The following is a 12,355-nucleotide window of genomic DNA, read 5'->3' on the forward strand; positions in this document are numbered from 1 at the left end:
GCCAGCCGGGTGACCTTGGGCTAGTCACAGCTCTCCTAGAGCTCTCTCAGCCTCACCTCCCTCACAGGGTGTCTGTTGTGGGGAGGGGAAGGGAACGGCGATTGTAAGCTGGTTTGATTCGTCCTTAAGTGGTAGAGAAAGTCGACATATAAAAACCAACAGTTCTTCTTCTGGGTAAAGAGCCGTCAAGTGGCAGCGAACCTATGGTGACCCCTTATGGAGTTTTCAAGGCAATAGACTGACAACGGTGGTTTGCCATTGCCTTTCTCTGCATAGCAGCCCTGGACTTCCATCCAAATGACTTCCAGGGCTGACCCTGCTTAGCTTCCAAGATCTGATGAGATCAGGCTAGCTGGGCCATGCAGGTCAGGGCAGATTTGAATCTAGTAGCACCTTAAAGGCCGTCAAGATTGCCAAGGTATAAGCTTACAAGAGTCAAAGCTCCCTCCATCAGATGTAGGGCACGCCTCATCCTCTCTGCTTCCCACAGAAAAACAGACCACCAAGTTTTGCATGATAGCATGCATACAATTTTCTAACCAGAAGTGACCCCTATGTAGGAATTTTGTCTCAAGTAGGGCAGGCCTCAGTCTCTTTGCTTCTCACAGAAAATGGTCCTGGCATTCTTCACAGTGGGTCTCACCAGGCAGCCTCCCTGGAATACCGATGGGAGGAGGGGATTCAGCTCACAGCACTCTGGAGATGGAGGGCAGAGAAAGGGGTTGCTGGAGAGGTGGTGGGGACATGCAGCGGCACATGACACAGATCTCCGGTGCTAAAAATTCACTGTAGGGACCTACACGTGAAGCCAGCTGGGTGACCCTGGGCTAGTCACAGCTCTTAGAGGTCTCTCAGCCCCACCTACCTCACAGGGCGTCTGTTGTGGGGAGGGGGAAGGGAAGGTGACTAAGCCGGTTTGATTCTTCCTTAAGCAGTAGAGAAAGTCAGCATATAAAAACCAACTCTTCTTTTTCTCCCCCTCCACACACACGCTGGCTGTTTTCCCTTTCCTAAGAAGCTAAAATGATTAAACTGAGGCTGTCGTACTTTGGACATATTATGAGAAGAGAAGAGTCACTGGAAAAGACTATCATGCTAGGAAAAGTTGAAGGCAGCAGGAAAAGAGGAAGACCCAACAAGAGATGGATTGACTCTCTAAAGGAAGCCACGGCCTTCAGTTTGCAGGATCTGAGCAAGGCTGTTAAGGATAGGACACTTTGGAGGACATTGATTCATAGGGTCACCATGACGGCACTTAACACACACAATCTCTCTTGTGTCTTGGCTGAGTCTAAGGCATTACACCTTGCCAATAAGAAAGCTTTTCTAAATTTATGGATTTCTGAGCAACACACCCTCCCTCTTCCCTCTGTTGCTGTCTCCCTGACTGGTTAAACTGACAAGAGGCACACTCCTCTGCCCCCAAGGCCCAAGGACATCAGACCAGAGCATGTCAGCGGTACAAGAGGCTATATTTCTCTCTCCAGAGCCCCCTCTTCTCTGCTTCTCCTCATGCAGCCCATAGTTCCACGGCTCCCTGTTTCGTTGTCAACAGAAGAGCCAGCCGAAAAGCAAGGGTCTCCCTCGGCGCCCAACGGCCAAGCTTCCCGGCCTCACCTGCTGTCCTGCCACTTGCCATTTCTGCTCGATGGTGTTGATGGCTTCCGTGGCAGCAGCCTCAACAGCACCACAGTGGTCACTGCACAAGGAGCGTAGAGCTGTGAGAACAGAAGAAATCCAAAAAAGATGCTGCAAAGGCCAAAAGCTGAGCATTTCCTGCTGATGGGCTCTGGGCTGCCTATCGCCACCAGGAAGGGCTGTAGCTCAGTGGTAGAGCGTTTGCTTGGCAGGCAGAAGGTCCCAGGTTCAATCGTCGGCATCTCCAGTTAAAGGGACTTAGGCAAGTAGGTGACGTGAAAGACCTCTGCCTGAGACCACGGAGAGCCGCTGCCGGTCTGAGTAGACGATATTGTCTTTGATGGACAGAGGGTCTGATTCAGTAGAAGGCAGCTTCATGCGTTCAGTGGGACTGACATCCACTCAGTGCAGGCCTTGATCACAAACAGTAGAGAGATCTTTCATATCTCCTTTTCACCGGTGAGGCTGGGGATTGAACCTAGGACCTTCCGCATGCCCAGCAGATGTTCTGGCGTTAAGCTGCGCCCCCCTACCCATCAGACCATTGGCCTATCAAGGTCAGTGTTGGTCTTTTATGCATGGCTGTTTTTCTCGCCCGTCACCCCTCCAACGACTTTGGGTCTTTGATTATGCATACCCCATTTCCGACCGTCAGAGGTCGCCTCGCTCTCCCCCTGCGTTTCTCCGTGTTTTGCCCACGTTTTCAATTTGAGATAAAACAGGTCTCTGAAAACGCAGGGAAATGCAGGGGGAGAGTGAGGCGACCTCTGATGGTGAGAAATGGGAGTGCATAATCAACACAAATTCGTTGGAGGTGCGACAGCGAGTGAAACAGCCATGCAAAAAAGACCATTGTCTACTCACACTGGCAGCAGCTCTCCAAGGTCTCAGGTAGAGGTCTTTCACTTGACCTACTACCTTGTTCTTTAACTAGAGATGTGGGGGATGGAGACCGGGACCTTCTCCATGCCAAGCAGATGCCCTGCCACTGAGCCACGGCTCTTCCTAACTGCAACAGAAGAATCTCCTCGAGATCCTTCCTGTCCTTGCACAGCCCTCGCCGCCCCCCTCCCCACTGCACAGCCAGAGGGCTTCGCATGCAACACTCACACTGCAGTAGTGGCCTCAGATCCAGCCGCCCGAGGCGCCGCAGGTCCATGTTCTCCGCCAGGATTCCTTGCATGAAGAAGGGAAAATTCAGGTCTTGTTTTAAGTCTGGAGTTACCAGCTCAAGACGTTCCTTGCATGGGTCCCCCAGTAAGAGCTGGTGCTGGGGGTGGGGGGAACATCTGAACACATGAACACACATGAAGCTGCCTTATACTGAATCAGACCCTTGGTCCATCAAAGTCTACTCAGACCTGCAGTGGCTCTCCAGGGTCTCAGGCAAAGGTCTTTCACATCATTTACTTGCCTAGTCCCTGGTGATGCTGGGGATTGAACCTGGGACCTTCTGCATGCCAAGCAGATGCTCTACCTCTGAGCCACGACCCCTCCCCTCCCCTCGGATTACTCTGTGCCTCCAGCTTCTTCCTCCCACCCAAACTTACACAATACCGACCTGCCAGTTTGCAAGCTGCGATCTGGATCCCTTCCCAGGGACAGGGCAGATACTTGAGCACCTCTGCAGTTAGAACCTCCAGGAGTTCTGGGTCCGTCCGGGCCTGAGGGTGATCGAAGAGAAGGCTGTCTCCCCTGGGCAGAAAAGCGCCAGCCCCTCGGCTTCGATCTCCCACCCACAAGCAAGATGACCGTGGGTTGAAATTAAATCAAAAGGGTTTTCGGCAAAACGTTGGGAAGGACTTCCTTACAGAGCAGTTCCTCAGCGGGACAGGTTTCCTCGAGAGGTGGCGGGCTCTCCCTCTTTGGAGGTCTTTAAGCAATAGCTACATGGCCATCTGGAAGCAATGCTGATTCGAAGACTCACTACGAATCTAAGCAGATCGTCAGAGCGATGAGCCAGTGCTCGGCTCTTGTGGCCCTTTCTTGTATGCCCAGGGTAATGCCCATCACCACTTTGGGGTCAGGGAGGAATTTTCCTCCAGGCCAGATTGGCCTAAGGATTCTGAAGACATTTTGCCTTCCTCTGGGCATAGAGCAGGGGACACTGGGAGAGTGGGCAGTGGTGGTGGTGGGGAGATAGCTGTGGAGTTCCTGCATTGTGCAGGGGGTTGGATTAGATGACCCTTGACGTCCCTTCCAGCTCTCTGTTCCTATGAACACACATACAGGGCCGGATTTAGGTTTGATCAGGCCCTAAGCTATTGAAGGTAATGGGGGCCCTTTTTATGGCCAGCTGTCCTTTGTCAACAACAAATTGTCACTGTTTTTTGTATTGAATATATGCTATATTGTAATTTATGGACCTAATAGATATCTAAAACCATTTGCACATAAGAAAATATGTATTTTATCGAAGTAATTGTTGAACTGAAATACAATTAAGAAGTATATTAATAGTGAAATAATTATTAAGCTCTAACTTAAAATGATTTTTTATTCATAACAAACTTAATAATGCAAACACATTGGCATTTGGCAAAAACAAAAGTTCCTTTAGAAACACAATTTACAAATACTCATAATGTAGGCACCCTATATGTAGAAATGAGCAAGCCAGTGATATTTTAGGGAGCAGGCTAGCAGGCGGGGCCCATTACTTACATCATAGGAGCCTACACAACACAAAACACTGTTGCTGTATGTAGGTTTTATTTTATTTGTTTTTTTATCTTATATTTTGGAAATGTACATCCAGTTTTTTTCCTTTAAAGTTTTTTGGGGGGCCCCAAGAGAGTGGGGCCCTAAGCTATAGCTTGTTTAGCCTATACGTAAATCCAGCACTGCACACATATATTGTTCCACAAATGCAACCTGCCGAGAACCCATTTTTTACTTTTGCATTTTGTTCAAAAAACCAGTGTGCCAAGTAGGCCAAAGCGATGTTTTCTTCAGCTCATATGACCTGGTTTGACCCCGGCCCATAGAAAGCACAGCTGTGCCAATGCAGAGGGAAGAAGGGGAAGACCGCACGTGTGTGTGTGTGTGTGTGTGTGTGTGTGTGTGTGTGTAGGAGACAGATATCCCCCACCCCCAGTGAGAGAAAAAATTCATGGTTGCCAGGAGCAACCCATACCTGTGTTGCCCATAGGGTTGCCAACCTCCAGGTACTGAAACAGGCTGATAACAATGTGTAATGACAATAGTATATTGAATGTAACAACGTGCTACCAAGCCAATTGCATATATACAACAAAGTATTTCTCAGTCCTGGGAATATAACAACGTGCTAACAAGCCAATTGCATATATAACAAAGTATTTCTCAGTCCTGGTACAGTAACAATCAATCCGAGGTCGATGTCTTCAAGTGAAGAAGGGTAGAAAGGGATACAATCGTTTAAATTTTTCCTCAGTCCCATATCTGTACAAATATGTATATATTACAATAAACAATCTCTCATATTTTGATTGCTTAACCTCCAGGTACTAGCTGGAGATCAGTTCACCTTGAGAAAATGCCAATTGGACTCTATGCCGTCAAATTCCCTCCCCAAACCCCACCCTCCTCAGGCTCCACCCCAAAAACCTCTCGCCAGTGGTGAAGAGGAACCTGGCAACCCTAGTTGCCCAAGAAGGGCAACAGGTGGCACCGTGCCCCCCATCTCGGCCACGCACTCACCAGCTGTTGGCAAACCCTGCCCATCAGTAGAGAGCGCTGCGTTCCAGACACGCCCATCAGCAATGCAGGATCCATGTCCAAAGTGAGCTCGCTCAGGCTCAGGAACGGGGTGCATGAGACGAAAGCCGTGTAGCAGGCCTGGGAGGAGAGACAGGCAAAGCCACTGCCCAGTTGCCATCCAGCGTGGGGATTGTGGGACCCTCAGTGCTCTTGGCATGAAGCGGAGCCGCTTTCCTGACCCGGATATTTTTGCCCTTCTTTGCCCCCTTTTACAATCTGAAGGCATTTCATCGGGGGAGTGTAAATTTGCAGGACTGATCAAAATTCACGAGAGCTACAAAGGATGCATTTAAGATGCCCTTTTTGCAGCTGTTTTGTTTTCGACTCCGCAGAGCTCACAACTAGCAGGACCAACGGGTTGGACTCTTCCCCCCCCCCGGAAACAGTCACGTGTCCTGTTTCAGGAATTTGACAGACATAAGCCCTGAAGTCTGTGGCCCAGTTGGATTTTCTGCCCCGGTTTTGGAGATGAACTGGGCATTAATCAAACAAAGGACTGGTAACATAGATTACTAGAACATGTGACACATAGACCTTGTTCACCTTTAACCTTAGGTCTGAACTTCCCAGTACTTAAAAAGCATGCAAATTTAAAAAAATCTGAAATATATCAAAATATAGGAGATAGTTGACATTAGCACATTGTAACAGAGGCTGCGTGTTGCATTTCCATTACTTACCTTGGCCACAGCAGGGCTTGGGTCCTGGAAGTGCAACAGGAGGGCAGCGGAAGCACCTCTCACCTCCTTGGCGAAGCCCCTGATGTGCTTTGCTTGAGCTACCTGGGCCAGGTGACCAAGCAGCTCGAAGGCTGCAGCCCGCAGGGCATCGTCTGCCTGAGGAGGAGGAGGAGGAGGAGGAAGAGGAAGAGGAGTTAGTTTTTATACCCCGTTTTTCTCTACTGAGTCTCAAAGTGGCTTACAATCACCTTCTCTTCCCCTTCCCACAACAGACACCTTGTGAGGTAGGTGAGGCTGAGAAAGTTATGAGAGAACTATGACTGGTCCAAGGTCACCCAGCAGGCTTCAGGTAGAGGAGAGGGGAATCGAACCTGGTTCTCCAGATTAGAATCAATGTGGTGTAGTGGCTAAGAGCGGTGGTTTGGAGTGGTGGACTCTGATCTGGAGAACCGGGTTTGATTCCCCACTCCTCCACATGAGCGGCGGATGCTAATCTGGTGAACCGGGTTGGTTTCTCCACTCCTACACATGAAGCCAGCTGGGTGACCTTGGGCTAGTCACAACTGTCTTAGAGCTCTCTCAGCCCCACCTGCCTCACAGGGTGTCTGTTGTGGGGAGAGGAAGGGAAGGAGATTATAAGCCGGTTTGATTCTCCTTAAAAGGAAGAGGAAGTCAGCATATAAAACCAACTCTTCTTCTTCATTTGGAGGAGCAGGGAATCAAACCCAGTTTTCAAGATTAGAGTCAGCCGCTCTTAACCACTACACCACGCTGGCTCTCACCAAGCTGCTGTTACAGGGAAGGAGGCAATTCTTTGAAGGAACATCCGACTCCAGAGATGGCTGGGGGGGGGATGCCCAACCACTATGCGGGCCCTGATTGTGAACAAAGACTCAGAAGGACAGGAGAAGAGCACTGCTGGATCAAACCAATTATTCCTCTAGTCCAGTTTGTTTCCCACAGTGGCCAACAAGATGCCTTCAGAGGGTATACATGCAAGATGCAGAAGGCCAAATCTTCCCTCCATTGCTGCTCCCCACCAGCTAGCATTCAGAGGTACACTGCCCCTGAACATGGAGGTTTCATTTAGCCACCATGAACACATGAAGCTGCCTTACACATGGACCCGTCAAAGTCAGTATTGTCTACTCAGACCGGCAGTGGCTCTCCAGGGTCTTAGGTAGGGGTCTTTCACATTGCCTGATCCTTACTGCAATAGGCTCTTGGCTGAGCTGAGGACCTCTTGGTTTGGGGTGCGGCAGCCAGGAAATGCCCCACCATGGCACCAGAGATAACTCACCTGCTGGAGGTGTGCCCGGGCCTGGCGGGCCACGGCCCAGAGAGTGCGACGCAGATGGCGTCTCCCGAGGCAGCCCAACACCTTGCTCAGGGCAAGCATGCCCTCGGCAGCCACCTCCAGGCTGGCTGCTTCACCTGCAGCTTCAGACAGGGAGGCCAGCAGAGCCTTCTGCTGCTTCTTGGCCTGCAGAGCAATCCTCGCATCAGTCCCTGGGCCAGACTCTTTTAAGAAGAGGCTAGATGGCCATCTGTCAGCAATGCTGATTCGATGACCTTAGGCAGATCTTGAGAGGGAGGGCATCTTGGCCATCTTCTGGGCATGGAGTAGGGGTCACTGGGTGTGTGTGGGGGGTAGTTGTGAATTTCCTGCATTGTGCAGGGGGTTGGACTAGATGACCCTGGTTGTCCCTTCCAGCTCTATGATTCAAAGGGTTAAGGTCGTGCATACGCGCATCCCTTCTCCACCCTCTGCTCCCTGGCCTACCTCTTCTGGAGCACACTGGGCCATGTTCCCCAGCCCTCGCACCGCCAGGAGACGCGCGGTGGCATCTCCGTTGCGAGATTTGCTCAGCAGTCGTTGCAGGAGGAGATGGAGCATCTGTGGTTTGTGCAGCGAAGGGTGGCCTGTTAGCTGTAGCAGACAAAGAGCCTTTATTGAGCTCCCAGTCTTTTAGCAGTATTTGCAATATTTGTTCCCAGTTCGTGGCCGCTAGTAATCTTGTCATTATCATTTGATAGGAGTGGACAGGAGCCCCGTGCCGCAGAGTGGTAAACTGCAGTACTGCAGTCCAAGCTCTGCTCACGACCTGAGTTCGATCCCAGCGAAAGTCGGTTTCAGGTAGCCGGCTCAAGGTTGACTCAGCCTTCCATCCTTCCCAGGTTGGTAAAATGAGTACCTAGCTTGCTGGGGGTAAAGGGAAGATGACTGGGGAAGGCACTGGCAAACCACCCCGCAAACAAAGTCTGCCTAGGAAACGTTGGGATGTGATGTCACCCCATGGGTCAGGAATGACCCGGTGCTTGCACAGGGGACCTTTACCTTTACGAGTGGATGGATAGTTTCATCAACAAAAGCTCTTGTAACAGATATTTCAAACAGGGAGAATAATCTATGTCTTTTTAGTAGCATTTTAGGAATAGTACAGGGGTGTCAAACATACGGTCTGTAGGCCGAATCCAGCCCCTTGAGAGCTCTTATCCGGCCCACAAGCCAGGCAAGGCAGCCTCCCCACCAGTCCTGATCTGGGCTGGCGAGGCATGGCCCGGCCTGACCAAGTGACATTTATGTCATATCCAGCCCTTGTAACAAACGAGTTCGACACCTTTGGAATAGTAGGTTGAGAGAAAGGAGCAATTTCACCCTGGCACCATATTCACAAGTTGTTCTGCTTTAAACACATCGACATGGGGTGGCTCAGTTCTAAAAAGCTGACTGATGGAGTTTATAACATTACTGAGCTCCCAATCGGGGCATTTGGAATGGCAACCCCAGAGTTAGATCACGATGGGTAGCCATGTTAATCTGTCAGTAGAAAAGAGCAAGAGTCCAGTGGGACCTTAAAGACTAACATTTCTGGCATGGTGTGAGCTTCCGTAAGCCACGGCTCACTTCTTCAGACACAGCTAGAATGTGATTCCATCTATCCTTAAGTAGAGAAGAGTGAATTAGACACACAACGGCAATGTAAATGTCAAAAAGCAAGTAAATGCCATTAGCAGGCGTGATTGGATTAGGTGTAATTGGAGTTGGCAGAGATGGGGAAACTGTGTTCATTTCCATGAGGATGGCAGAGAAACCAGGAAAGGGTGGGGGAGAGAGCCAGTGACTCACTAAGCTCTAAACATTAGGAAGAACTTTCCGTCTAAACATTAGGAACTCTCTAGTATCAGAGGAGCATGCCTGTTATCTTAGGTGCTGTGGAACACAGGCAGGATGGTGCTGCTGCAGTCATCTTGTTTGTGGCTTCCTAGAGGTACCTGGTTTGGCCACTGTGTGAAGAGACTGCTGGACTTGATGGGCCTTGGTCTGATCCAGCAGGGCCTTTTTTATGTTCTTAACTTTCTAACTGTTAAAAGTGGTTCCTCAGTGGAACAGGAGTCCATGGGAGGCGGTGAGCTCTCCTTCCCTGGAGGTTTCTAAGCAGAGGCTAGATGGCCATCTGTCAGCAATGCTGATTCTATGACCTTAGGCAGATCACGAGAGGAAGGGCATCTTGGCCATCTTCTGGGCATGGAGTAGGGGTCGCTGGGGGTGTAGGGGGGGAGGTAGTTCAGAATGTTCCTGCACTGTGCAGGGGGTTGGACTAGATGACCCTGGTGGTTCCTTCCAACTCTGATTCTATGATTTTCCCCTTCTATGTGCAACCTGTTTCTTTTCCTGGGGGCTTCCCCCCAGCCATAACACCAACATCTCACCTCCGCACAGAAGACCAGGCTGAGGTCCCTGCCGGTTGCGCTGGAAGAACTCAGAGACGGCAGGAGGAGGAGGAGGAGCTTATCAAGGAGAGGGTGCCCCGAGCACTCCAAGGCCCTGAAGGGGTGTGTGGAAAGCAAGGATGGGTCAAGTGACAGACAGCTCAGGCCTCAAGCCTCTTCCAACATGTGGGGATCTGGAAGCCACCCAGCCAAGCACTCTCCCTGGGATTTTCCAACATTATTAGAAATGCTATCCTCACCTGGCCAACTGGGCAACGCCTTTGAGGAAGCTGTTTGGCTCTACCAGGAATTGCCAGGCGTCACCCAGGTCCAGTTCTCTTGCAGCCTCTGGCAGGGCTTTGTTGAACGTCGCCTGCAACACGCAGACAGACAGCCTGGAAAGCAGAAGCGCTTGGCTGAGGAGAGCATAGCACAGAGGAGAGGAGGAGAAAGAAGAGGCCTAGCAAAGCCCCCTTGAACCCAAGTAGGGTCACCAATCGCTACGTGGTGACTGGAGATCTCCCGTGATTACAACTGATCTCCAGCTGATAGAGATCAGTTCGCCTGGAGATAAGGGCCGTTTTGGCAATTGGATTCTATGGCATTGAAGTCCCTCCCCTCTCTGAACACTGCCCTCCTCAGGCTCCGCCCCCAAAATCTCCAGGTATTTCTCAACCTGGAGCTGGCAGCCCTAGATCACTAGACATTTGGGGGGCAGGACAGAAGCATTAACATCTGTGCTCCGGGCAAAACATAAGACCCATGAAGCTGTTTCAATGGGGAAAACGTTCTGCTTCTGATACTGCTATCAAAGTCCACCACACCTAAAAAAGGATATTACAAAGCTTGAGAAGGTGCAGAAAAGAGCAACCAAAATGATTAGGGGACTAGAGCAATTGCCCTATGGGGAGCGGTTAAAACTCTTAGGGTTTTTTAGCTTGGAAAGAAGGCGGATGAGGGGAGACATGATAGAGGTTATGCATGGTTTGGAGAGAGTGGACAGGGAGAAGTTTTTCTCCCTCTCCCATAATACTAGAACGCGGGGTCATCTGCAGAAGTTGGAGAGAGATTCAAAACAGATAAAAGGAAGTATTTTTTCACACAACACATAGTTAAATTATGGAACTCCCTGCCCCAAAATGTGGTGATGGCTGCCAACTTGGAAGGCTTTAAGAGGGGAGTGGACATGTTCATGGAGGAAAGTGGTATTCATGGCTACTAGTTAAAATGGATACTGGTCATGATGCATACCTATTCTCTCCATGATCAGAGGAGCATGCCTATTATCTTGGGTGCTGTGGAACACAGGCAGGATGGTCCTGCTGCAGTCGTCTTGTTTTGGGGCTTCCTAGAGGCACCTGGTTGGCCGCTGTGTGAACAGACTGCTGGACCTGATGGGCCTTGGTCTGATCCAGCAGGGCTTTTCTTATGTTCTTATGTTCCAAAGGCCTCCAATCTCTCTCGAGGCAAAAGGTGGAAACGGGAGTGGAGAGGCCGATGGTTCTCTGGGTTGGCAGACAAGGTTCAGAAGCCCTGGTGTGGAGGAACCAGGACTCTCATTTGTCCTGAACGTGGTTGGGTTGTGGAAGGAGTTAGCCAAGCAAGGCACAAGGGAGAGGTGGGACATCACCTGCGAGACGTCACATCATCCTCGTGTCTTTCCGGAACAGGAGCATCCGGCTCTCTGCTGAGTTGGCACAGGAGAAGGTGACACAGCTCTGGGAGTAATGGGAGAAGCTTGGCACAGTCGTTCAGGCCCACGATCACCTCCCGGAGGCCAGCAAGCACCTGGGAAAGAGACCCCAGACTCTGCTGTTGTCAATGTCTTCCCATTTGAAATGCAAAAATAAAAAGTAACAAAACCAATCTAAAAAACAGCACCCACTCCAGAAGCAAGTATGACTCCCACAGGGAGCAGCACTTTATGTCTGCAGAGTAATTTCAGAAATAAATGTCCCATTCACTCTCCCTTGCCACCCCTAAACTGCTGAAGCTCAGACCCTAGTTTGTCTCCCAACCTTAGAAATATTGGTGCAGAAGGGCTCTTGCCCACACTCCAGCGTGGTATAGTGGTTAAGAGTGGTGGTTTGTAGTGGTGGACTCTAATCTGGAGAACTGGGTTGGTTTCCCCACTCCTACACGTGAAGCCTGCTGGGTGACCTTGGGCTAGTCACAGCTCTCTTAGAGCTCTCTCAGCCCCACCTACTTCACAGGGTGTCTGTTGTGGGGAGGGGGAGGGAAGCTGTAAGCTGGTTTGATTCTTCCTTAAGTGGCAGAGAACGTCGGCATATAAAAACCAACTCTTCTACTTCTCCTCCTCCTCCTCCTCCTCCTCCCCCCCCCCGCACCTGGAACCCAGAGCCCTCACCAATCCTCGGCTGCTGCCGCCACCACTTACCTCCCCAATCCCTCCTCCTGCTCTCAGCCGTCTCAGCAAATACTTCAAGATAGAAGCGCAGTTCTCCGTGTGAGTTACGAGTGCTGCCCAGAGTTCCTTCTTTGCCCTGGGAATGGCACAGATGGTAGCGATCCACTCAGAGAGAATGATAAGTTGATGATGCAGAGTTATGGTGAGGATATAA

At 50.5% G+C, this 12,355-nt stretch overlaps 1 protein-coding gene across 1 annotated transcript in view; it reads right to left on the reverse strand.

Annotated features, from left to right (window-relative positions):
* Positions 1-586: 586 nt before the first annotated feature.
* Positions 587-12,355, reverse strand: part of LOC130491784 (maestro heat-like repeat-containing protein family member 2A) — a 40,442-nt gene continuing 28,673 nt past the window's right edge. Inside the window, exons 30-41 of the mRNA XM_056865576.1 lie at positions 12,172-12,277; positions 11,404-11,561; positions 10,034-10,168; positions 9,774-9,888; positions 7,843-7,989; positions 7,360-7,542; positions 6,060-6,215; positions 5,320-5,457; positions 3,200-3,302; positions 2,749-2,814; positions 1,618-1,718; positions 587-655 (exon numbers count right to left, since the gene is read on the reverse strand). Coding sequence (XP_056721554.1) covers positions 587-655; positions 1,618-1,718; positions 2,749-2,814; positions 3,200-3,302; positions 5,320-5,457; positions 6,060-6,215; positions 7,360-7,542; positions 7,843-7,989; positions 9,774-9,888; positions 10,034-10,168; positions 11,404-11,561; positions 12,172-12,277 — 1,477 coding nt within the window. The remainder of the gene's footprint in view (positions 656-1,617; positions 1,719-2,748; positions 2,815-3,199; positions 3,303-5,319; positions 5,458-6,059; positions 6,216-7,359; positions 7,543-7,842; positions 7,990-9,773; positions 9,889-10,033; positions 10,169-11,403; positions 11,562-12,171; positions 12,278-12,355) is intronic.

The sequence above is a fragment of the Euleptes europaea genome, chromosome 19 (genome assembly GCF_029931775.1).
Source record: "Euleptes europaea isolate rEulEur1 chromosome 19, rEulEur1.hap1, whole genome shotgun sequence".
Taxonomy (NCBI): domain Eukaryota; kingdom Metazoa; phylum Chordata; class Lepidosauria; order Squamata; family Sphaerodactylidae; genus Euleptes; species Euleptes europaea.